The sequence below is a fragment of the Bos grunniens genome, chromosome 20 (assembly GCF_055505025.1).
Source record: "Bos grunniens cultivar Pamir isolate PY7600 chromosome 20, Bosgru_T2T1.0, whole genome shotgun sequence".
Classification (NCBI taxonomy): Eukaryota; Metazoa; Chordata; class Mammalia; order Artiodactyla; family Bovidae; genus Bos; species Bos grunniens.
In genome coordinates this window covers 65,111,072-65,136,823 of record NC_141184.1, presented here as the reverse complement: position 1 = coordinate 65,136,823, position 25,752 = coordinate 65,111,072, and the positions used below count along the sequence as shown (strand labels likewise).

Here is a 25,752-nt window from a genome sequence, read left to right as displayed (position 1 = left end):
GTTCTCTGCCTCTTTGCACATTTCACTTACCCCTCACTGAGTACAATACAGTCCTAATATAGTTTTCCCCCTTACCTAGGACCATTGCTTGGATCCCCAGTTCAAGATGTAGCAGTTACTTTACATTCTTTGGTAATTCATCCCGGTACCTCCACAACTATGATTTCTGCTTGTGTCTCAAGATGCCTACAAAAGGTATGGAAGTGTCCTAATCCTTTTTGCCATAATTGTGATTGGGGTTTTTATTTCATTAGTCTGCCCTCTAAGGGATAAGAATAAGAGGCTTCTGGAAGCTTCCTGATTGGAGAAGCTGCTGTAATAGTGCTTCCTGTTAAAGTGCTGCACTCAATATGCCAGCAAATCTGGAAAACTCAGCAGTGGCCACAGGACTGGAAAAGGTCAGTTTTCATTCCAGTCCCAAAGAAAGGCTGCTGCTGCTGCTAAGTCGCTTCAGTCATGTCCGACTCTGTGTGACCCCATAGACGGCAGCCCACCAGGCTCCCCCATCCCTGGGATTCTCCAGGCAAGAACACTGGAGTGGGTTGCCATTTCCTTCTCCAATGCATAGAAGTGAAAGTGAAGTCGCTCAGTCGTGTCCGACTCTTAGCGACCCCATGGACTGCAGCCCACCAGGCACCTCCATCCATGGGATTTTCCAGGCAAGGGTACTGGAGTGGGGTGCCATAAGGCAATACCAAAGAATGTTCAAACTACCACACAATTGCACTCATTTCACACGCTAGCAAAGTTATGCTCAAAATTCTCCCAGCAAGGCTTCAATAGTATGTGAACTGAGAACTTCCAGATGTTCATGCTGGATGTAGAAAAGGCAGAGGAACCAGAAGTCAAATTGCCAACATCTGCTGGATCATCAGAAAAGCAAGAGAGTCCAGAAAAACATCTGCTTTATTGACTACACCAAAGCCTTTGACTGTGTGGATCACAGCAAACTATGGAAAATTCTTAAAGAGTTGGGAATACCAGACCACCTTACCTGCCTCCTGAGAAATCTATATTCAGATCAACAGTTAGAACTGGACATGGAACAACAGACTGGTTCCAAAATGGGAAAGGAGTATGTCAAGGCTGTATATTGTCACCCTGCTTATTTAACTTATATGCAGAGTACATCATACAAAATGCCAGGCTGGATAATGCACAAGCTGGAATCAAGATTGCTGGGAGAAACATCAACAACCTCAGATACGCAGATGACACCAAGCTTATGGCAGAAAGTGAAGAGGAACTAAAGAGCCTCTAGATGAAAGTGAAAGAGTGAAAAAGTTGGTTTAAAACTCAACATTCAAAAAACTAAGATCATGGCATCCGGTCCCATCACTTCATAGCAAATAGATGGGGAAACGATGGAAGCAGTGAGAGACTTTATTTTCTTGGGCCCTAAAATTCCTGCAGATGGTGACTGTAGCTGTAAAATTTAAAAACGATTGATCTTTAGAAGAAAAGCTATGTCCAACCTAGACAGCATATTAAAAAGCAGAGACCTTGCTTTGCCAACAAATGTCCGTCTAGTCAAAGCTATGGTTTTTCCAGTAGTCATGTATAGATGTGAGAGTTGGACTCTAAAGAAACCTGAGGGCCGAAGAATTGATGTTTTTGAACTGTGGTGTTGGAGAAGACTCTTGAGAGTCTCTTGGACTGCAAGGAGATCCAACCAGTCCATCCTAAAGGAAGTCAGTCCTGAATATCCATTGGAAGGACTGATGCTGAAGCTGAAACTCCAATACTTTGACCACCTGATGTGAAGAACTGACTCATTGGAAAAGACCCTGATGCTGGGAAAGATTGAAGGCCAGGAGGAGAAGGGGATGACAGAGGATGAGATGGTTGGATGGCATCACTGACTCAATGAACATGAGTTTGAGCAAACTCCGGGAGTTGGTGATGGACAGGGGCGCCTGGCATGCTGCAGTCCATGGAGTCACAAAGAGTTGGACACGACTGAGGGACCGAACTGAACTGAATCCTCTTTGCTTTAAGGTACTCTCCGGACAGCCATGCACCACTAATCTGCAGACAGCTGTGCTCCCATTGCCTGACCTGTGTCCTTGCATTCTGAACCCTATAATCATGAGTTTCTAATTGTGGAGAATCTGATTTCTTAATCACTGGAGTTTTATTCAAAATAGGATCTAGGATATTGGTATTTGACACAGATAGTTACTAAACATCCTCTGATTCTGCCAAAGAGGCAAGTTGTTCTGGTGGCATCTCTCCTTTCCCTGCCTTCCCAGGTGGCACTGGTGTAAAGACCCTGCCTGTCAATGAAGGAGACGTAAGAGATGCAGGTTCGATCCCTGGGTAGGAAGATACCTTGGAGGGGAGAAGGAAATGGCAATTCATTCTAGTGTTCCTACCTGGGAAATCCCATGGACAAAGGAGCCTGGTGGGCTACAGTCCATAGGGTTGCAATGAGTCGGACATGACTGAAGCGACTGAGCATGCATGCTGCTTTTCCTATACCAGATACACAGCCATAGAGGCAATCTTGGTAGCTTTGAGTAAAAGACACTTCTGGGGTCAGCTCTGCCCAAAATGGACTATAGTCTAAAGGACACTGAAGGTCTAATATTGGTTCCAGTATTGAAGTTCATGTTTATTCTACTAAGATTAATCAAGGATCACCAAAATCAGATAAGTCTTGTTGAATTACAGATCAGATAAGTGAATTTCTTTCTCAGAGCATTAAACAGTCTCCTCTTCTCCTTGTGGTTGCCTGGGGATATGCCCTTGAGCTAGTGGAGGTGATGGAATTCCAGTTGAGCTATTTCAAACCCTAAAAGATGATGCTGTGAAAGTGCTGCACTCAATATGCCAGCAAATTTGGAAAACTCAGCAGTGGCCACAGGACTGGAAAAGGTCAGTTTTCATTTTAATGCTAAAGAATGTTCAGACTACCACACAGAAATAATGCTCAAAATTCTCCAAGCCAGGCTTCAACAGTACGTGAACTGAGAACTTCCAGATGTTCAAGCTGGATGTAGAAAAGGCAGAGGAACCAGAGATGAAATTGCCAACATCCGTTGGATCATCGAAAAAGCAAGAGAGTTACAGAAAAACATCTCCTGCTTTATTGACTCTACACCAAAGCCTTTGACTGTGTGGATCACAACAAACTGAAAAATTCTTAAAGAGTTGGGAATACCAGACCACCTTACCTGCCTCCTAAGAATTCCATATCTGGGTCAAGAAGCAACAGTTAGAACTGGACATGGAACAACAGACTGGTTCCAAATTGGGAAAGGAGTACATCAAGGCTGTATGTTGTCACTCTGCTTATCTAACTTCTATGCAGAGTACATCATGCAAAATGCCGGGCTGGATGAAAGCTGGAATCAAGATTGCTGAGACAAATACGAATAACCTCAGATATGTAGTTGACAGCACCCTTATGGCAGAAAGAGAAGAGGAACTAAAGAGGCTCTTGATGAAAGTGAAAGTGGAGAGTGAAAAAGCTGTCTTAAAACTCAGTATTCAAAAACTAAGATCATGGCATCTGGTCCATCACTTCATGGCAAATAGATGGGGAAACAATGGAAACAGTAAGAGACTTTATTTTGGGGGGGCTCCAAAATCATTGCAGATGGTGACTGCAGCCATGAAATTAAAAGACACATTTATTCCTTGGAAGAAAAGCTATGACCAACCTAGACAGCATATTTAAAAGCAGAGAAATTACTTTGCTGACAAAGGTCCATCTAGTCAAAGCTATGGTTTTTCCAGTAGTTATGTATGGATGTGAGAGTTGGACTCTAAAGAAACCTGAGCGCCAAAGAATTGATGTTTTTGAACTGTGGTGTTGGAGAAGACTCTTAAGAGTCTCTTGGACTGCAAGGAGATCCAACCAGTCCATTCTAAAGCAAATTAGTTCTGAATATTCATTGGAAGAACTGGTGCTGAAGCTCCAATACTTTGGCCACCGGATGTTAAGGGCTGACTCATTAGAAAAGACCCTGATGCTGGGAAAGATTGAAGGCAGGAGGAGAAGGGGACGACAGAGGATGTGAAGGTTGGATGGCATCACTGACTAGGTGGACATGAGTTTGAGCAAGCTCCAGGAGTTGGTGATGGACAGGGAAGCGTGGTGTTCTGCAGTCCATGGGGTCACCCGCCAGGACCTTCGTGTGTTGAATGCTGATTCCGTGCATTATTCTCAGTGTGGGAATACTCTAGTTTTGTAGGTGACTGATGTGCATTAAAACACTTGCTTCTATGACCATAATATTTTGGACTGTGTTTGAGACCTGGTTTTCTAGTCTTATTTGAATCCATAATTACAAAGTTAATTTAAATATCCTAGGTCCCTGACTTAGGAAGGCTGAACTTTTAACGACTTTTTTATGTGAGTTTAAATTCATACTTCTTAAGAGTTTTCATTTTAAAAAACACCCACCTACATTTTCAAAAATAATTATTTAAATATTGTTTTCTGGAGCATATAGTTAGAAATAGTGCCTATAAAGTGGTCATGATGAAATTGTTGAAAACATTTACCTTCTAATAATTCTTAGAGTTCCACCTGACTTTTGTTTTAGTATTGAAATAACTGTAACCTGAAAGATGATACAGTGCTTCTAAGTTAACCTCAAGCCCCAGTATTTTGGCCAGAATCTAATACCCCTTGGTTAACCTTCCATTAAGACCATAGTAGAGAATAAGAATTAACTTTATGAGGCCTCCACTTAATCTTTAGTTTTAATTCATTACTTTAAATACTGCTGATGGAAGTACTCTTACCCTTGTGAAACTTCATCTGGTGTGGACACTCCTTGCCTCTGCTGATGAGAAGTTAATGACGCTTCATATAGTTACTGATCCATCTATGTTGTGGTCATGGTGCACTGGGAACTGAAGGAATACAATAAGATGCATATGTTTTCTTGACCTAAACGAGCTTATGATTTAGAAGGAAATTAAATATAGCCAGTCAAAATATTAGATAGAATGGTATAAGATTCACAAAAGCTGAGAAGTGGGGAATTGGAGAATGGTTCTTGGTGTCAACTGCTAATTGGCACCTGCCAAGAGCATTGCCAACCACTGAACAAGGGCATTCACCATCGGCCTCTACAGAGACTGAACCCCATGCTGCTGCAGCTATTGACCTTCAACACCCGCTGAGGGAGTTCAGGGTGGAGTGGGGCACTCTTTGCTCCAGGAATCTGGTGGGACAGGTCTTTAGATAGTTGGATGTTTTTAGCAACTGATTTCATGATTCCAGTCCTTGCATCTCGTATTACCTAGAAAAGCACTAAATCCCTTTCTGAGGACCTCAGAGACTCCTGGAGAGCAGAAAACACTTTGTAAATGAGTGCTTAATTGTATTGAATTCCCCCTTCACCAAAATCTTATATATTGACCTTCCCCCACTGCCTCTTTGGAGCAGTCTCTCAGAGCTATCTGAGGTGCTGTCTCCCAGGCTGTAGTCTTCATTTTGCCTCAGATGAAACTTAACTTGCATCTTTTTGGTCGACATTGGAAAGAAGTTAATGTTGCTGAAATTCAGCCTCTGTTCACGGGTGCTGAATAGAAACGTGGAGACAAGAGTTTTCGGTGAAACAGGAAAGAGTAGCTTTAGTTGCTTTGCCAGGCAAAGGGAGCCATGGTGAGCCACTGACCTCAAGACTGTGACCCACTATAGTGTTTCAGGAGCAGGCTGTTTCAACCAGTCTACGGTCTATGTTCCTGAGGTTGGCAGTTTTCATTGGGAGGGGGGTTTGCTTCTGGTAAAAACAATTTAGGAGTGTGTGTCGGGCCTTTATATCTTTAAGGGAACTGTGAGTTTGGTAATTCTGCTTTGTGACAGAATTATAGTCTAAATTGTTCCCAGTTGCCTAGCCCAACAACTGTCCTTGTTTCTACATCTTCACATTTTCCAATCATTAACTCTTGAGTCGGCATTTTACTTCAAAAGACAAGCACACGGGGGCTTTTACAGTTTCCTTAATTGTTGACCTGTGATGTTTTGGAGGCTATGGGTACAGTGGCAGCATTCTAGATGTGGAAAGATTAAAGAAGGCAGGGGGTGATGAAATTAGGGTTGGAAAAGTAAAATAGAGTCCGACTGTAGGGAAACCTGTAAGAAACTACACTGAGGAATTTGAGATTTGAGAAGTGTGGTAAATGATTTAAACATTTTGAAGAGAGCAGCATAATCATTAGAATATAGGAGGCACTGGAGTATGGAGAGCCCCAGACAGGGAATAGACTAGATCTGGGCTAGAGTATCAGCAGTAGGAATAGAAATCTTACAGCTTACGTTGGGGAAAAAGGAAATCAAAGATACATGAAGACTAGTGACACCATCAACAGAAAGAGGAAAGAGCAGGCAAGTGTTTGGAAAAGAAAATAATGAGGTCAGTTTGGGCCGTATCGGGTTGCTGCAAGATACTCGGACATCATCCCAGAGCAGGCCAGTGGATTACAAGGAGCACCCAAAGACTGTGACTCGAGTGCAGCTTAGATGAAGTTTTGATGCTCTGTAACTAGGCAGTTGTTCCCACAGAAAAGACTGTGAAAAGAGGACTAAGGATAGACCCACGAGCACAATACCTCCTTTTCGGTCACACAGAACTCTGTCCTTTCCTCAGTTACAGCATTATTCCTCTTAATTTTTAGTCTTTCCCCATTCCATTATGTTATTCATAAAGCTACACTGTGGAGTGGCACGAAGCTTTGGGTAAGAATTGCAAAAACACATAGGATCTATTTAGTTGTTTGCTGTTGACTGTCATTATGTTTTAGTAATGTTTTCATTCAAGGATTATTAGATACTTTGTCGCTGATTGAGTCCTTTCAGTTGATAGCGATTTTCAAGGCTTAATCAGCTGCAAAGAACTGAAATTATGCTTTTACTATATATATGTGTGCTATAGTTTTCTGAAATTTCTACGATAAAGAGAATATACTGAAGTTTTTACCAGTCTGCCCATTTTTCATGATCATGAAGGTAGCAGGGAGAGGGGAAGGCGGAGGTGCTGAACTGTGGGGAACAGAAGCGTCCGAAGCGCAGAGCATTACTGGACAATAGACGCCATGGTAGCGTCCGGTCCTGAGTGAGTGGGGGCCGGTGAGCAGAGAGGATGATCAGCCAGAGCCAGATAAAGGAGAGGCCACATTCCAGAGCCCTTCTTTTTGGTCTGGTTTCCACTGCTAAATCCACGATTATTGCATCCCACCTGACAACCAAACGGCTTAGAATATATAGGAAATTGTTTTAACTCTGGTAGGCCGGAGGAGTAGGTTACCTTTTAAAGCAAACCCATCAGTGGTTACAGTGCTTGCAAATGCCCTCTGAATCCATGTACCAGTTTGGCTGATGGAATGATGCTTACAGACAATCTGACTAGGACCCCAAGATGTCTGTTCCTCTGCTGCTTCCCCAGTTTTTGTCCACTTCCTATTTGCCTGATGCTGTTTTAGCTTTTTTCAATTTCTGTATGCGTTTGTTCTTCTTGGCCTTTGAAATCTGAAATTCTGAACAGAATTCTGTTTGTTTTACACTGAGAATATGTTCTATTTATTGTGTTTTTAGCTCCTTTATTTCCCTCCTTGATTGCCCCAACTTGTAGCATGCACTGTAACTATAGGTTTCAAACATAAAAGAGGAGATACATGAAGGAAATATGTCTTTGAGAGGGGAAAACCATTTTCTTTCCCTGTGTCTCCAGGCACACGTTCACAGGTACTCTACATAATCAGACTTTACCAAGCACCCTCCTGCAACACATACATGAGGTCTCAGGCGCACTGTCGGCATGCACGGACGAGCAAACGTTGACCTTCTGGACTTCTTATAGAGTGTTAAGGCAGGCTTCTGTCTTTTTGCTGGAGGCTCTGTGCTTAAGAGTATGGACAGTATTTAAGGTTTTATGAATCTTCCCTTCGTAACAGAAGTCTGATCTGCAGTCTAAGGAAGAGGAGTTAACATCCTTTAATTTTTTTAGGCTCTGAAGAAAGCTGATAAGCAAATTTTGGAGCCCCTGATGAATCTTGAGGTGACAGTGAGCAGAGAGTACCTCAGCCCTGTCCTAGCAGACCTGGCACAGAGAAGAGGGAACATTCAGGAAATCCAGTCTCGCCAAGACAACAAAGTTGTTATTGGATATGTTCCCTTAGCAGAAATCATGGTAGGTACTCTGTGACTAAATCTACATATTTTACATAAACTGCTTGAGAAATCCCAGGGATTCTATCTGCATGGGTGTGGATGTGTGGGGGAGGGCTTTCCAGTCCTCCACAAAGTTTGAGCTGTGCTCTACCAAAATGTGTCATCAGCCTCAACGACCGTTTTCCCATGCTGAGCACTTATCTACTTCTGCTATTGCTGGCTCAGCCAGTTCTTCCTGTCATTCTTTTCCCCACCAGCCTCTCCTGCTCTAGGACAGGCGTCTAAGTGCCAGCAGAGTCTTTACCAAACGCTGGGACTGGGGAATACTTTTGAAGCATACCCCCGCTCCTGGTTTTCTGTCCTCCACGGTACTTACCAGATTTTTCCTGATAATGGTCAGAAGATGTACAGGGAGAGATCTGAGGCTTAACTTTGCAGAGCTAACTAACTTAAATTATTTTGATTAGGGTTATTCAACTGTGCTTCGAACATTAACATCAGGCTCAGCTACTTTTGCCTTAGAGCTGTCTAATTATCAAGCTATGAATCCTCAAGACCAAAGTACGCTGCTCAGCCAGAGACATGGCCTGTCCTAAGTCCTTGGAGGGAAACTCAGGAGCACCTACCTACTTCGTTTTCAGTAAGAACAATTTAAAAGAGAACTTGAACAGGCGGTGGCACAGGTGGCCGCTCAGTCTACTTTAGAGCATGAGAAATGTGCTCTGATGTTGACGGTTAATGTACCTGAGCTGTATTGTGTATCTAGTAAGTTATTACTGTTGGTAGTTAAGATTCAGTCTTTTGGAATACACTGATAGATATCACAAGGTTTTTGGTTGGTTGATTTTACGCTTGTCTCACAAGATGTCAGTCTTCTAATGTATAATAAGATGGAGGTTCAATAAAAAGATATTTTATTCAAAAACATGATTTTTAAAATCAGGTTGATTGTAGTATGGATGACTGTGGGCTCTTTTCCCATATCTTTCTTCTGTTTCAGCTCGTTTTTACATTCTGCCCTCATGCTCACAATATCCAGTAAAGAGAGGTTGTGCAGCTATTCCTCGTCTGTAGGACAAGTATAAACAAAAGATGTTTTAGATTGATATAATTCATGTCTGTCTTAAGAAACTTAGTAGCTCAAGTCAGAATCACTAAACCATACCACAGATTACTAAAGAGAGATTCATAATTAATGGAGAAACAGTTGCCAATTTTTCCTGATGAGATCACTACCTGTTAGGTATATACATTTCTGTTTATAGCACACACACACACAAAAATCCCAATAAGCTAGCTAACACTGCTGCTGCTGCTGCTAAGTCGCTTCAGTCGTGTCTGACTCTGTGCGACCCCATAGACAGCAGCCCACTAGGCACCTCTGTCCCTGGGATTCTCCAGGCAAGAATACTGGAGGGGGTTGCCATTTCCTTCTCCAAGCTAACACTAAAGAAGGTAAAAAATCACCCTGTACTTCAGTCCTAGCCTGACAAATAAATGTGTCTTACCTGACCATTCTGCAGCGGTGTCTTGTTAGCCTTCTGTAGGCATCATCTAGGTCTGTGACTTCCTGGGGACTCCAGAGTCTCTCACCAACAGCACTCGCCCGAGGCCTAAAATTTAAACCACACATCCCCCAAGGCAGTTTACATTCATGTTTTCTTCAAGAAGCAAACCACACACTTGGGCAAGTTTGTAGTGCTTTCTCGCTTGGGTGGAGAAGAGAAACTGAGGCCCCTTAGTCCACATGTTCTCCCTGAGGTTCCATACCATAATCTTGGAGTAAGGTTAGTTGCATCCACATACTCTCCCCATATGCAGGCTTCTCCACCAATGACGAGCTGTTTCTGTTCCGGAGTACCTAGATTACAGTCAGTGGTGTGAGTGAGGTGGTTGCAACCTGAGGCTCACACACAGAGGCGGCGCTGGCTTCTGGTGTTAGCCTGGGGCAAGGCTTCTCTCTGGGAGTCAGGAGGACCTTGGGAGATGTTCACAGCTGTGGCACAAAAAATGGTGGCAAACTTTATTGCTGCAACTGACCCCGTGGTTCACAGAGTATTTGTTAGTGTGTGTCGACTAATGTAGCCGGCCAGTACTAAAGAGACCATTTTATTTTGGTTTTCTGCAAACTTATTTGGACACCAGCACTTCCCCTGGTTGCCTGTGAACAGTGTGCCAAGGAATGCAAGCTGGACTATGCTAGTGACCACCACTCCTGCCTTCAGTACCTATCTTTTGGTATCAAAGAGACTAGGTATCTACAATAATTACGACTTCTTGGTTCTCAGAAAATGCTTTTGGAGAAACAGTTCCTGACACACCTACAGTTTTGAAACTTTTTAAACGCCAGAATACTTTTCCTCAAAGGAAATTGTATATTAAAGCCTAGTGTACAAAACTGGACAAAGCAGAACTGTTATATGGGGTTTGAGAGCCTAGAGCCCCACCACTCAGACATGCCCACCCCCAAGAATGCCTCCTCCTCAGAACCCGGAAGCCACCGAACAGGACGCGATCCCTACTTAGGTGTCTTACATCGCAGAGGAAGTTCGGAGGAGAGACAAGGCTCCTGCAGTCAGGCCTCTTTGAATGCATAGTGACAAGTCTTATCAGTGTAAGGGAATCTTAGTTTAGAAGTTCTTTGATTTAGGAAAGAATACGGTTTTTTCACAAAGTTTAAAATGATACTGAGTTCAGTCTGTTGGATTATACACAAGGAAAATCAAGGATCAAACATAAAAGGGAGGATAGTAGGTGGTACCTAGGTAAAGATTCCCTGGAGGGCGGGGAGGGTTTGTAAAACCTAACAAGTCAAGTAATGGTGGCTGCTTCACTTACCTGCAAAGTTAAGAGGCTTCACAGAGTAGTACTGTCTCCAGTCTTGCCCATAATTGATTACGTCTAAGTACCAAGGAGCAGAAATGATCACAGGGAAGCCAGCTGCTGTAATGTTCTCTAGTTCCTTATAGAAGTCGCCCATTTTCCACACTTGAACTACTGTGCCTGGTAGAAGCTATTACAGTTACAAGTGAAATATGTATTATTAGGTCTCTCAGCTACAGCAGATGAAATTAAAAGTCTAAGGCATTGTAGCTAATAACTCTTTAAGATCCTTGACAAAGCAACGTTTTCTTCTTTCCCCTTTCCTTTTTGAGGTGATATCTAATGCTATTTGTAATAAGGACTTAGACATTTCATCCAACCTTAGTTTGATGAAATGTCTAAAAAGTTTAGTATTTAACTTTTTAACTTTTGTCTATATACAATACCACATGCTGCTGCTGCTAAGTCGCTTCGGTCGTGTCCAACTCGCAGCTCACCAGGCTCCCCCGTCCCTGGGATTCTCCAGGCAAGAACACTGGAGTGGGTTGCCATTTCCCTCTCCAACGCATGAAAGTGAAAAGTGAAAGTGAAGGCGCTCAGTCGTGTCTGACTCTTAGCGACCCCATGGACTGCAGCCTACCAGGCTCCTCCGTCCATGGGATTTTCCAGGCAAGAGTACTGGAGTGGGGTGCCATTGCCTTCTAGGTAATGAATTAAAGCTTTCGTCCCATTTCTACCACACTATATTACTTACTTTGGAACTTACAGGATGCCACTAACACTTCTGGAAAGATAATACAAGTAGCTGGATTTTCAAATTTTCAGTTGCCCCATAGGAAAATAAAGAATTCTGATTATGTCAGAGAGAAATGCCTTAAAATAAAAAGTGTACTTGACAGTGATGCTTAAAATGAAGGTTACCTTAACAGCAATAAAGACTCATTCTTATCTGTTTGTTTTGCCCTTCTGAAAAAAGGAACATTTTTCAAAGTACTTCAATTTGTTACTAAGAATGAGATGGAGAGGGAGGAGGGAAGATGGGAGAGATGAGAAGGAGGCGGCACTGAAGAATGAAGTAAATGGAAGAAATCAAATAAATACCATCATCATTGGTGTCGGTGTGTGGCTCTTGCCTCACAGCAGCTTAAATGGAAAAGTAAGCTAACTTCCCCCAACATTACAGGGAAAGCTTAGGGTTCCTTCCATCCAAGGTGTTAAGAGTATTCAGTTCAGTCGCTCAGTCGTGTCCGACTCTTTGTGACCCCATGAATCGCAGCACGCCAGGCCTCCCTGTCCATCACCAACTCCCGGAGTTCAGAACCACATGCAGTATTAGTAACCTCTCACCTTGCCTTCATCATCATAAACCTCTTGCCAGACTATGGATCTCTTCTTCATGGTTGAAATCATATCCAAAACCCTACCATTGAAAAAAATTACAAAGTTATTTCAGATCACCAACTTAGCAGTGTGTGTAAAGAATGCACACTTTATACCAAAGTCTGCAACACTGAGAGATGCCTTTCAGTATGTGCGTGTGAAGCCGCTTCAGTGTCTCACTGTCTGCGACCCCATGGACTGTAGCCCACCAGGTCCTGTGTCCGTGGGATTCTCCAGGCAAGAATACTGGAGTGGGTTGCCATTCCCTCCAGGGGATCTTCCCAACTTAGAAATCGACCCCATGTCTCTTGTGTCTCCTGCATTGGCAGGCAGGTTCTTTACCACTAGCGCCACCTGGGGAGCCTTTCAGTACAGCACAACTTTATAGCAGAACAAGCTAAAGTTGGGTGGTGACCCTGTGGTTCCTTCTTTCTAGCACATGGCTCAGAACCTGACACAACAGAAGGGTTCAACAGTCGTTTGCAGAATGAATCTGCTAAGCGTGCTCCCAAGATAGGAAGATGAGGCAGTTCATAAGGAAGTGTACAAACAGCAATCTTGGTTAATCTCTTTGAGTACCTTAGAATAAAGGAAACAAAACTATCCTGTGATGGCACCTAATAACTTCCAGCCGTGCTGACAATCAATTCACAAGTTATCTCCTGACATTTAGACAATGCTGGCTGTTAAATGCAGGATGAAAAAAAAAAAAAAAAAAAAAACAAAATCAAGAAAAAAGAAAATCGGACTGCATCATGCGAAAAGCCAAATAGGAAAAGGCTAGAATCTGGGCCTGCTCATGCAGGGGTTGGCAAACTACCCTGCAGAGTGTGTGTGTGTGGCTCATGAGCTGAGAATGGTGTTTATATTTGTAAAGTGAAAGCTGCTCAGTCATGTCCGACTCTTTGCAACACCATGGACTATACAGTCCATGGAATTTTCCAGGCCAGAATGTTAGAGTGGGTAGGCTTTCCCTTCTCCAGGGGATCTTCCCAACCTAGGGATCAAACCCAGGTCTCTGGCATTGCTGGTGGATTCTTTACCAGCTGGCCCCAAGGGAAGACCCTTTTTACATTGGTCAAGTGAACTGAAGTCGCTCAGTCATATCCAACTCTTTGCAACCCCATGGTAAAGCACTTTTTCAAAAATATTAAAAAAGTATGCAGCCATATGCAGGCTTGCTCAGTCATGGCTAACTCTTTGCAACCCCATGGACTGTAGCCCACTATGCTCCTCTGTCCATGGGATATTCTAGGTAAGAATACTCGAATAGGTTATCATTTCCTCTTCCAGGGGATCTTCCCGACTCAGGGATCAAACCCACATCTCATGCACTGCAGGCAGATTCTTCACTGCTGAGCCATCGGAGAAGCCCATGAAACCACATGTGCCCCGTGAAGTCGCCAGTAATTACTGTCTGGCTCTTTACAAAATAAGTCTACTACTTTTTACCATAGGGCAGCACCGTCTAGTAGATCTTTATCTTCAGGAATGGAAATGTTCTTTATATGCACTTTCCAACATGGTAGCACTAGTCTCATGTAGCTGTTGGCTCCTGAACACGTGAAATGTGGCTAATGTGACTGAGGAACTGAATTTTTAATTTTCTTCAAGTATAATTTAATACAAACAGCCACATGCGGCTGTGGCTGCCACACCAGACAGCACAGGTATAGAGTAAAAGCAATGCTGGAGTTGACAAAATGAATTCCAGGAGCTAGACGGTGAAGCCTTCGCAGGGTAGCCTGGGTTTTCAGCTGAGTTCACAGAGCAGATAACTGCTACCACCCTACGTCTCAACAGTCACTGCAAAGGGATTGGAGTCACCATGTTATTGATTTAAAGAGAATAATGGGTATTGCACCCTCCTTTATGATTTTTCATCTGTACTTTGTGTAACAAAGATTATAACATGTACACTTTGAAAAGGAATGGAGAGAAAATGAGAAAATAAAATAGTACTAAATAAGAGTTTCAGTTCAATCACTCAGTCGTATCTGACTCTTTGCGACCCCAGGGACTGCAGCACACCAGGCTTCCCTGTCCATCACTAACTCCCAGAGTACTCAAACTCATGTCCATTGAGCCGGTGATGCCATCCAACCATCTCACCCTCTGTCGCCCCCTTCTCCTCCTGCCCTCAATCTTTCCCAGCATCAGGGTCTTTTCCAATGAGTCAGTTCTTCACATTAGGTGGCCAAAGTACTGGAGTTTCAGCTTTAGCATCAGTCCTTCCAGTGAATATTCAGGACTGATCTCCTTTAGGATGGACCGTTTGGATCTCCAAAATAAGAGCTTAAACTTTTACAAAAGGCACTGATGAAATAAAAATGAGTAGGCTTTCAATAACTTACATCTGCATATAGAAAGATTGTAGTTTCTTAAAATTTTTGCCAAAGCCTTTGTTCATCATGAAATTCAGGACTGCTGGATTGGACTCCCTTAAACAAAAACAGTGATTAAAATTTCATTAAAAGTTCAATATGCCCAATCGTTTTAAAGCAACAGACATCCCCAACATCATTTATACAGATGGAAATGTATTAAAGTTTGTAAAGAGCAAAATAAGCCCATTATGCCTAAATTAAGCCTAAAATAAGCCTAATTATGCCTAAAAAAATAAGTCTAAAATTTAATTTTGAGTTATCTTAGCTTTCCACTGCAAATAATTTTTTTAGAAGCTGATATTGTGTAAAAATGGCTTTCCCTAAGCTCCCATGTCTTTCTTCCATCTAAGTCTATTTGCACAGAAGACTTTCACTAGAAAAATCTCTCCCACTTAATCATTATCCTCTTCACTAAAGCTATTCTTGTTCTCTATTTAGTTTCTTTTTTAATCCCATTTTCTTCTGCATCTTAATTCTCCTTCCTACAGGCTTCTGTCAATAGCATCAGTATGTGAACTCTGTAAACAATTCACCGTCTTAGGAGCTGCGGTCCCAGGTTAACACCTCACAGAGATGTTCCCCCAAGTCTTCCCTTTTCCCAGGGACACCTCTACACCTACTTCAAAGATAAAAGGTTTTAGAAAAGTGGAGGAGGGGGGCAGTTAACAGATTTTCATACCAACAATTAAAATTTACTTCATCTCCTCCCAGATGAATGAATTCATCTGGAAACACAGTACTAATTTCTTTGAAAAGTTTAGACAGGAAGCTGTAAGTTGAATTCAGTATAGGGTTTATAGGTCCAAAAGTCCCAGATGGCTCTCTCGCATGATAACATGGAGTCAGGAGGTCTTCCTGGCCTAGAAGGAAACATGGAGAATCTTTTCTGAAGTAGTAGTTCAGTCACAAAGACAAGGCTTTGCACATGATTATACTACTTTATTTTGTTGAAGACAGTTAAGAGATTTTATACAGAAAAAGATAAGCGTGTTTACTCAGAGTTTCTTTGGTAATTTCTTCAGATAAGAAAAGGGAGAACTAATTCCTGAATACTGCCCCTGTGTTGCTTTGCTTCCATTTCCATCAGCCTCTCTGAGATTTTATCCATTTCAGATACTATCTCAAATATTCAGCTCCCAAATGTTCAGCTTGCCCCAATCTTTTTTCTCAAGTTTCAATCCATATTTCAAATTCCCTGCTGAACACAATTAGCTTCCCTTCAAATATAATCCAACTGGGCTTCCTTGTGGGTCAGAGGTAGAGAATCTGCCTGCCAATGCAGGAGACACAGGTTGGATCCCTGGTCTGGGAAGATCTCATATGCGGAGCGACTAAGCCCATGCACCGCAACTTCCGAGCCCACTTGCCACAACCAGCGAGTAGCCCCCGCTCGCTGCAACTAGAGAAAAGCCTGCGCGGCACCAAGACCCAGCGTGGCCCAACATAAGTAAAATAAAAGATACAATCTAACAGAAACTAAAGTCTCTCCCCCAGACTCCTTCTGTAGCTTCCCAGTTTTCACATTCTGGTAAGCCAGTCACCATCCCACCAAGGCTCTCGTCCCTCTCCTGCTGGAGTCAGTCAGTCCCCGAGTTTTAGAGATAGGAAGTCTGAGAATGAGATGTTCTATAACTTGGCCAGGGTCACTCAGTTTATAAATGCGAGAAAATGAAAAGTGAAAGTGACAGTCACTCATTCATGTCCGACTCTTTGCGACCCATGGACTGTAGACTGCCGGCTCCTCTGTCCACAGAATTCTCCAGGCAAGAATACTGCAGTGGGTTGCCATGCCCTTCTCCAAGGGATCTTCACCTCCCAGGGATAAAACCTGGGTCTCCTGCATTGCACGCAGATTCTTTACCATCTGAGCCACCAGGGAAGCCCGTAACTGCCAGAAGCAGGACTCAAATCCCAGGCAGTCTAGCTCCAAGAGCAGTTCTTAAGCACCCAGCAGTGAAGAATCCACTGGCAATGCAGAAGACCCAGGTTTGATTCCTGATATGGAAAGATCCCCTGGAGACCCTTGTCCAGTACTACCCACTGGAGACAGGCTACCCACTCCAGTATTCATGGGCTTTCCTGGTGGCTCAGAAGGTGAAGAATTCGCCTACAATGCTGGAGACATGGGTTCAATCTGGGGTTGGGAAGATCCGCTGGAGAAGGGCATGGCAACTCTCATGCACTGTCCTCCAGCTAAATGCCTGTCCTTCTACCAGAAACAAAAATATATTCTTTGATCTCTCAAGGACATTTTAGGTGTTACTTCAGTCATGTAACTCTTTAACTCACTTTTCACATTCTACTTGTAATCATTTTTTGTTTTATCTCGTGTTTATACTTTAGGCAATGCCTAGATACAGTGACCTGCTCACAATAGACATATAATAGTTATTGAATTACAACCATCAATAGTGCTACCTTTGTGTAAATCACAAGAACGAAATAAGCAAGCACCAAGTCATGAGATGCAGGAGCACACGTGTTCACTTTCAGCAACTCATAAAACACCTTACCTTTTCCCCAAGACTCCGTATGTCCAGGGCTATCAAATTCTGGCAGGACGCGAATCCCTCGTAATCGGGCATATTCAATCACTGTACGGACATCGTTTGGTGTATACACATGAGACAAAGAATAGCTTCCCTGCAAAAGTCACATTTATTAAAACTAAAATGTATGAGCTGTTTTATGGTTCTGTTTGCACTTTGGTATCTGCCAGCAGACTTTTCAGGTATCATGAAGTATTAAAGTCTCATGTGATGTTGGATGACTCATTTAAATTATCTGTTTACTGTATCTTATCAGTAAGCTCCCAGCACACTTTCGGTTAATTCCAGATTTACTGACAGAACTAAATGTCTACTATCACGCTATTTCAACTTCATGTGACTGACCATATGACAAAACAGAAACAAAATGTTCTACTCCAAAGTGAAAATTCTGAATATAATGCCTTTGTCAGTTTTAGAATCAAAATTCACACAATATTACAAAACATAGCTGTTGGCATTCAAGATCACTTTAATTACTGCCAGCAGTAAAAATTCCCCTTGAGATGCCGATTTTTTTCTTTTTAATTAAAGATTACCTTTGGTCCTGTTTTATGTTCTTGAAAAATTAGAACTCAGTATCAGTGGTAAATAAAGGTCGATTAAAAGTGTTACTATGGCACATCTCTCAAGGTATAAATATATAAATATAAATAAATGCTCAACTCCTTAAAAAATAGTCTTGCCTTCCCCAATCCCAACATCAAATCTGAATCAAGACCTAAGTTTATAGTAAATACAGGGGACAGAAGAACATATTGACACTGGAAAGGCAATCAACAAAACCCAGACTGTGGAAAACTACAGGACAAACTGAGCTTCGTTTCCTCAATGAAAATAATAAAGGAAAAATAAAAAGACACGGGCAGGGATGGGCACCCATAGATCTAAAGAGAACAGAAATATTAACTGACCACAATGTATGGAGTTTATTTGTATCCCACTGCAAATAAAACAATTTTTTTAAAATAAAAAGGCACTTGGGCATACATGAATAATGATTGGCTATCTGGATTATTGCTAATTTTTTAGCTGTGATATGAGTTATTTTTAAATAGGCCTTTTTACCAATAAGAGATGATGTCTGAGATTACCTTCAAAATAATGGTGGAGGGGATATAGGTGCTGTCGGATTGACCATTACTTGATTATTGAAGCTGAGCAATGAGGAAGTGGGAATTCATTAAATTCTACTTCTCTTTACGTTTGAAGCTTTCCATGTTAAAAGCAAACAACAGGAGTGCTGCTAGGATTTCAATCCAAACCACATCAAAACTTTAAGGAAAGCTTTGGAATTGTGACCAGAGGACTAATTCAGGGTCTTGGCTCTGCCCCTTCATATCTACAACTTTGCATGAGACATGCAGCTTCTCTTGCTGTCAGTGACTAGCTCTGTAGTACAGGGGATTCAGTGAGACAGTAGTAAGGCTTGCTCCCTGCTTCACTGGTGTAGAATTCAGTCAATTTGAACACTTCTAACACTACCATTCAGAGAAGGCAATGGCACCCCACTCCAGTACTCCTGCCTGGAAAATCCCATGGACGGAGGAGCCTGGTAGGCTGCAGTCCATGGGGTCGCTAGGAGTCGGACACAACTGAGCGACTTCACTTTCACTTTTCACTTTCATGCATTGGAGAAGGAAATGGCAACCCACTCCAGTGTTCTTGCCTGGAAGATCCCAGGGACGGGGGAGCCTGATGGGCTGCCGTCTATGGGGTCGCACAGAGTTGAAGCGACTTAGCAGCAGCGGCGGCAGCAGCAACAGTACCATTATTTTCTATGAAGGAGCCATTATCCCTATGAAGGAGCCATTATCTCTTAAGATTCCCTACTTAATACAGTTTTTTAGAGAGAAAAGAAGTTGTCATTTACAGAATTCAGAACAATTCTGTTTAAAACACTTATAATATAGTTGGGCTACTTGATAAATATAATTAATTATCTTTATGTTAATCACAAAAGCTTAAGGTCTCCTACATCCATTAAGGTTTTAAATTTGTATTTCTATAGCCCCATAAATGTTTACTTTTATGATAACAATTATAAAAGCAGACCAATTTTGTGGACCTAAAATGCTCAGCAATAGCATATTAAAAATTTAAAACCATGAATATCTAACTTTTACACAAGAAACATTTAAGCTGCAAACTTCTAAGGAAACCATACCAAAATTTTTTATATACCAACAACAATAACATGAATTACTCACTTTATTGCTTAATTCAGGAAAACTGATGCTCTGATAAGGGAAAGACTGGTCATCCACTATGTGCCAGTGGAGAACATTAAACTTATTAAAAGCCATGGCATCCTGCAAGCAAACAGGTTGAAAATTTATACACCTTAAAACCACAATGAGCTTATCAACTCATACCTGTCAGAATGGCTGTCATCAAAAAGAACACAACAAATGTTGGTGGGAATGTGGAGAAAAGGGAGCCCTCATGAACTTTTGGTAAGGTTTGGAGGTTTGGACATTTCTCAAAAGACTAAAAATAAAACTTAGCGTATGACCCAGCAATTCCATCTCTTGGTATACATACCCCAAAAAACAAAAAAAAAACTAATCTGAAAAGATACGTGCACCCCAGTGTTCACAGCCGCATTATTTACAATTGCCAAGATACAGAGGCAACCTACGTGTTCATTAGCAGGTGAATGGATAAAGATGTATGCATGTACAGTGGGACTCTACTCTGCAATAAAAAAGAATGAAATGTTGCTATCTACGAGATGGATGGACTTGGAGGACATGATACCAAGTAAAGTAAGTCATACAGAGAAAGATAAGAACTGACAGCACTTACATGTGGAATCTAAAACATACAACAAACTAGTGACTATAATAAAAAAGCAGCAGACTCAGAAAGAACAAACCCAGTTTGGAGAGGAAAGGAAAAATAATTACACACCACCGATATACATTTCCATTTGTTAATACTTATCTATATCCAGGATTGTTTCCAATGTGTCTGTTTCCTTTTAAAATTTCCTTTTCAACAAGAGAAGGATGTGAAGTATAAATTTCTTTTCACTTTTCAAAACGCCTATACACAATGCATATCATAAATTAAAACTTTAACTTTGCCCTACTGGAAGAGAGCCAGCTCATGAATTCCCAGTAGCTCTTGGCTACCACTACTGTGGTGTTTGGGAATAGAGCAGAGGAAAAATGGGATTTACAATTCCCACAATTCTGAGATTTTAGTGCCAACTCTTTCTTACAAATGAAAGAAATTCAGTACACACACAACACAAATCCAATTAACATTCTCAGAAATTTGGGGGTCACTGACACTGATTTTATATATACTCTGGAGGAATAAACAATATAATATGTATGTAAATATAAAAGATGATATGAAGAAAATGGAAAATAGGTGGAGAGACTTTCTCTATCAGAGAATCAGAACATATAGCCTCCCTGCTCGAGATGTGGCAAGAAGGTGGAGCAGGAAGACCCTCTTACTCACCTCCTGCCATAAACACAGCAAAATTACAACTAGTAAGAGCAATTATTGATGAGAAAGACCTGAAAACTAGCAGAAAAAAATTCTTCAGAACTCAAGATACAAAGATGGAAACACAAGGAGACAAGTAGGCGGGTCAAGACCCACAGTCCTGGGTAGATGACCCACAAATGGGAAGCTATCACAGTTGCAGAGGTTCTCCCCAAGGGGTGAGGAATCCAAGCCCATAGCAGGCTCTGTACACCGGGGGGTCCAACACTGAGACAGGGAGCCCCCCAAAACATCTAGCACTGAAGGCCAGCAGGACTTGAATACGGGAGAGCTGAAGGGCTACAAGAGACAGATTGTGCGTTTCAAATTTCACAGACTCTTAGTCCCAAGGCAGGGGCAGTAATTTTTAAGACGCCTGGGTCAGAGCCACTTGCTGATGCTAGCCTCCCAGAGAGGCAGGAGACTACTGGGAATCCCCTTGGGAACAAGAGCACCAGAGGGAGCCATCTGGGGAGCTTGCTGACACTGGGATGTCAAGCGCTGTTTTGGAGTCCTCACTCTAGACTGTCAGCACCACAGACTTAACTGCCCATCAACAGGCCAGCGCCAGTCCCAGAAGCCAGTCCCACAGGCAGCTGCCCCAGGGCCCAGCTCTGCCCACCCAGGGAGCAGCAGACCCCACAGGAGGCAGGGCCTGTTATATAGGAACCTTATGGTAACTACAAACCAAAAACCTATTAATAGGCACACACACAAAGAAAGGAATCCAAACATAACACTAAAGATAGCCATCACATGGCAAGGGAAGAGAGCAAAAGAAGATAAAAGGAACAAAAAGGAACCATGGAAACAACCCAGAACAATTAACAAAATGACAGTACGTATATATCCATCAATGGCGACTTTAAATGTAAATAGACTAAGTTCTCCAATCAGAATAGAGTGGACTCAGCCGTAAAAAAATGAAATCTTGCCATTGTGACAACATGGGTAACTCTAGAGGATATTATGTTAAATACATCAGAGATACATCAGAGAAAGACAAATACCAAGGATCTCTATCTGTGAAACCTAAAAAGCAAAATGAAACAAAAACGGACTCAAATACAGAGAACGGTTGCCAGGAGGGTAAGGAGGTGGGTGAAGATAGGTGAAGAGGATTATGAGGAACGAACCTTCAGCTACGCAATACATAAGCCCTGGGAAGGTAATAATACTGTAATAACTATATGGGGATAGATGGATACCAGACTTATCCTGGTGGTCATTTCATAATGTATGCTAATGTCAAACCATGATTTGGTATACCTGGAACTAATAGAATATTGTATGTCAACTACATTTCAATAGAAAAAGAATCATATGTTAATTCATTCTTCAAGTCTAAAATGAAATAAATGGGACATAAAAATTTGTCAGTCTTTGGTAAATTAGATTATGGAATCACTGTTTTATGTATATCTATGTTCAAATATTTTTTACGCTAAGCCTGTATTTCTTCTATTAAAAATTACAATTATGCCTTTTGAAGAAAAAAATCAAGGTTTTAATGGAAATGTAAAATTAACTTTTTTATAACATGCTATGTTCATAAATGATTCAGTGAAGGTACAGGGAAACTTCCTGATCCTCATAAACTGACAGTGATGGGAGGGATGAACCAAAAAAAGTCAGTAAGAGAAGAGTTACGTCAACTTTGCTTCCCAGCTCCCACCACCTGAGGTTCCATATTTCTTTGGAACATTTTCTTAGTTACAAAGCTGCTCTCAGATTCCTTTCTGGGCAACTGAAAAAACAGTAAATGGAGGTCACAAAATTAAAGGTCAGTAACTGGAGATACTGGAGAAGGAAATTGCAACCCACTCCAGTATTCCTGCCTGGGAAATCCCATGGACAGAGGAGCCTGGTAGGCTATAGTCCACGGGGTCAAGAGTCGGACGGAGTAACTCAACAGCAACAGCAGTAGCAGCTAGAGGTAAGGTATTCCTCGTGAAAAGTCTCGACCCATGATTTGACAATTGAGGTTTACACAGAGGGCCAATAGGCAGCATTAAAACTGAGTGTTTTCCTTACCAATGCTACTGAATACTGGGTTAGCCTCTCTCCCACCTCAATGAAAACAAGAGGGTGATTCCCTAGGCGAGCCTCCACTTCTCTGCAGAGGAAATACATTTCTCACGGAAGGGAGGGAAGAAGTCCACTGCTTATCCTTAGTACACGGAAATACATTAGTATATGGAAAATGAATCCCTTGTTCCAACCAGCACAAGAGCATAGCGACCATCATAAAGTAACAACATACAAGAACACTTCTTCAGAACAGACAGTGGGTTAAAATAATTACCTACCAGAGTTTTCAAAATAGTCTTAACGGGCAGAAAGTGTCTAGATGTATCAATTAAGATTCCTCTATGAGGAAACCTGGGAGAATCCACAATGTTGGATTCATTGGCAGTGAACTAAAAGACAAAAGAAAACTTTTATTTATTTTCAGAATTTTCTCCAGTTCAATGATGATTACATGTGTCTCTGCAAGTATGAGATGAGATTAATTTAAAACCAAACAAAGTGTAAAAATTACATTTACCATCTAAGAAACACACTTGAGGAGAAGAAACATTCAAGAAGCAATAAATAGCTAAAAAGTTTACATTTTTCCTATAGAATGTTTTATTAAGTCTACCCAATAATGTTAGTAACATACAATAATCATACTTACAGTCCCGTAAGAATCTTGATAAATCAACTGGCTAAAGGTCTCTAAACCTGAGAAAAATAAAATTTATACTTTATTGCATTAATTTATAAAGGAGACAATAAAAGATATATTATCCAAACACAGAACCATAACCAGAAAAGGCAAATAAAATTAAGTATGCTATACTCTGTAACATTCTCTAAAATCAAAACTCAATTAAAAAAAAGTCCCCATTGCTATTAAAAAAAAATGCTTTACTTTATTGTACCCATACCCGTGTTTGTGTTTGAATGATAAACACAAAAAATAGTGATTTAAGAAAATAAAATTATAGGTCCTTAATAAATTTATATTGGAGAAGGAAATGGCATTATAAGAAAGCGTTTTTATAATAAATTATTATAGGCACTGTAGAACATACTGAGAGCGTCAATTCCGAGGCAGGGCGATAAGAAGTCCCGGGGCCCCCCGAGGAGAGAGGGCTCTGGGGTTCTCAAGGAGGAGGAAAGGACCAACTTTTTTTTTCTCTACATTCCTTAGTCTTAGTCACATAAAAAGTTTTTTTCTTTAAGCCTGGAACTAATGATTACACAAGAAATAACTCAGTTTAAACTACTTCCTGAAAACTTTCTGACTAATCCTGGTCTGGTAGGATCTTTCTATTGTTAAGTTCTAATCCAGTTATCCTAAAATGTAAATTGTGGGAGTGGGTCTGGTAAAATTTTTACAACCTAGAGACATTCTTTTGATTTATTGTAATAACTAATTTAAAAAGTATATAACTCCCTTGCTAACTGCAGGGAGGGGGGCACTCTCCATGCCCCTTCTGATGTCTGTGTCAGAAGCTTTCTCTGTCCCATTTTCACTTTAATAAAAACTCTGCTACACAAAAGCTCTTGAGTGATCAAGCATGGTCCCTGGTCCCAAAATTAAATCTTTGGAGATCAGGAATCCAACACCCTTTACCATAAGCTATCAGTACCTAATCTTAACAGAGGGCTAAGAGGCTCAGAAAACACCATGAAACCATAAAGGCCCAACTTAAACACTGTTTTATTTATACCTGCAGAGACTTTTTTATTCATGTGCACTGTTCCCTATCAGTTCAGTTCGGTCGCTCAGTCGTGTCTGACTCTTTGCGACCCCATGAACTGCAGCACGCCAGGCCTCCCTGTCCATCACCAACTCCCGGAGTCCACACAAACCCGTGTCCATTGAGTCAGTGATGCCACCCAACTATCTCATCCTCTGTCATCCCCTTCTCCTCCTGCCCTCAATCTTTCCCAGCATCAGGGTCTTTTCCAATGAGTCAACTCTTTGCATCAGGTGGCCAAAGTATTAGAGTTTCAGCTTTAGCATCAGTCCTTCCAGTGAACACCCAGGACTGATATCCTTTAGGATAGACTGGTTGGATCTCCTTGCAGTCCAAGGGACTCTCAAGAGTCTTCTCCAACACCACAGTTCAAAAGCATCAATTCTTCAGCACTCAGCTTTCTTTATAGTCCAACTCTCACATCCATACATGACCACTGGAAAAACCATAGCCTTGACTAGACGGACCTTTGCCGGCAAAGTAATGTCTCTGCTTTTTAATATGCTGTCTAGGTTGGTCATAACTTTCCCTCCAAGGAGTAAGCGTCTTTTAATTTCATGGCTGCACTCACCATCTGCAGTGATTCTGGAGCCCAGAAAAATAAAGTCAGCCTATATTACAGGCCAATTCCTCTATCTAGCCTTGACTTTACCAAAATTCATGATTCTACCCGACAACTGTATTGCCAAGGAAAATTTTAACCTAAGAATACAGTATACCTCACTTTATTGTAATTGAGTCTCTTGCATTTCACAGATACTGTGTTTTCTACAAGTCAAAAGTTTGTGGCAACCCTGTTATTGTTAGATGATGATCAGTATTTTTCACCAATAAAGCATTTTTTAAATGGAGGAGGAAACACAACCAACTCCAGTATTCTTGCCTGGGAAATCCCATGGACAGAGGGGGCTGGTGGACTACAGTCCATGGGGTCACAAAGAGTTGGGCACGACTTACTGACTAAACAATGACCACAATTTTTAAATTAAGGTATGTACCTATCTTTAAGACGTAATGCTAGTGCACTACTGTTGCACTATACCGCTGAAAACTTTTATATGCACTGGGAAACCAAAATATTTGTGACTCCCTTTACTGAGATAGTCACTTTACTGCAGTGCTCTAGAACCAAACCCACAATATCTCCACAGCTTCCCTGTAGTACAAACTCAAATAACAGAGAAGGTGTGACAATATACTACAAAAACACAGAAGATCGTAAGAGACTACTA

General features: G+C 41.6%; 2 protein-coding genes across 11 annotated transcripts in view; one reads left to right on the top strand and one right to left on the bottom strand.

Moving 5' to 3' along the window:
* Window positions 1–9,053, top strand: part of GFM2 (GTP dependent ribosome recycling factor mitochondrial 2) — a 51,633-nt gene extending 42,580 nt beyond the window's left edge. For all 7 annotated transcript variants that reach the window (XM_086361088.1, XM_086361086.1, XM_086361081.1 and 4 more), the window contains 3 exons: window positions 80–195; window positions 7,965–8,147; window positions 8,596–9,053. In XM_086361088.1, the coding sequence (XP_086217214.1) occupies window positions 80–195; window positions 7,965–8,147; window positions 8,596–8,724 (428 nt within the window). In that variant the 3' untranslated portion in view covers window positions 8,725–9,053. The remainder of the gene's footprint in view (window positions 1–79; window positions 196–7,964; window positions 8,148–8,595) is intronic.
* The window catches only part of LOC147350548 (beta-hexosaminidase subunit beta-like), a 32,222-nt gene continuing 15,495 nt past the window's right edge, over window positions 9,026–25,752 (bottom strand). Inside the window, exons 4-14 of one of the 4 annotated variants that reach the window (XR_015148571.1) lie at window positions 23,449–23,495; window positions 23,078–23,188; window positions 19,478–19,579; window positions 17,232–17,361; window positions 15,398–15,578; window positions 14,686–14,772; window positions 12,299–12,371; window positions 10,967–11,141; window positions 9,899–10,124; window positions 9,637–9,741; window positions 9,026–9,196 (exon numbers count right to left, since the gene is read on the bottom strand). Coding sequence is in view for 1 of the 4 variants with exons in the window: in XM_086361100.1 (XP_086217226.1) it covers window positions 9,136–9,196; window positions 9,637–9,741; window positions 9,899–9,989; window positions 10,967–11,141; window positions 12,299–12,371; window positions 14,686–14,772; window positions 15,398–15,578; window positions 17,232–17,361; window positions 19,478–19,579; window positions 23,078–23,188; window positions 23,449–23,495 (1,163 nt within the window). In the remaining 3 variants the exon portion in view is untranslated. The remainder of the gene's footprint in view (window positions 9,197–9,636; window positions 9,742–9,898; window positions 10,125–10,966; window positions 11,142–12,298; window positions 12,372–14,685; window positions 14,773–15,397; window positions 15,579–17,231; window positions 17,362–19,477; window positions 19,580–23,077; window positions 23,189–23,448; window positions 23,496–25,752) is intronic. The other 3 variants (XM_086361100.1, XR_015148573.1, XR_015148572.1) reach the window with 3 other exon arrangements.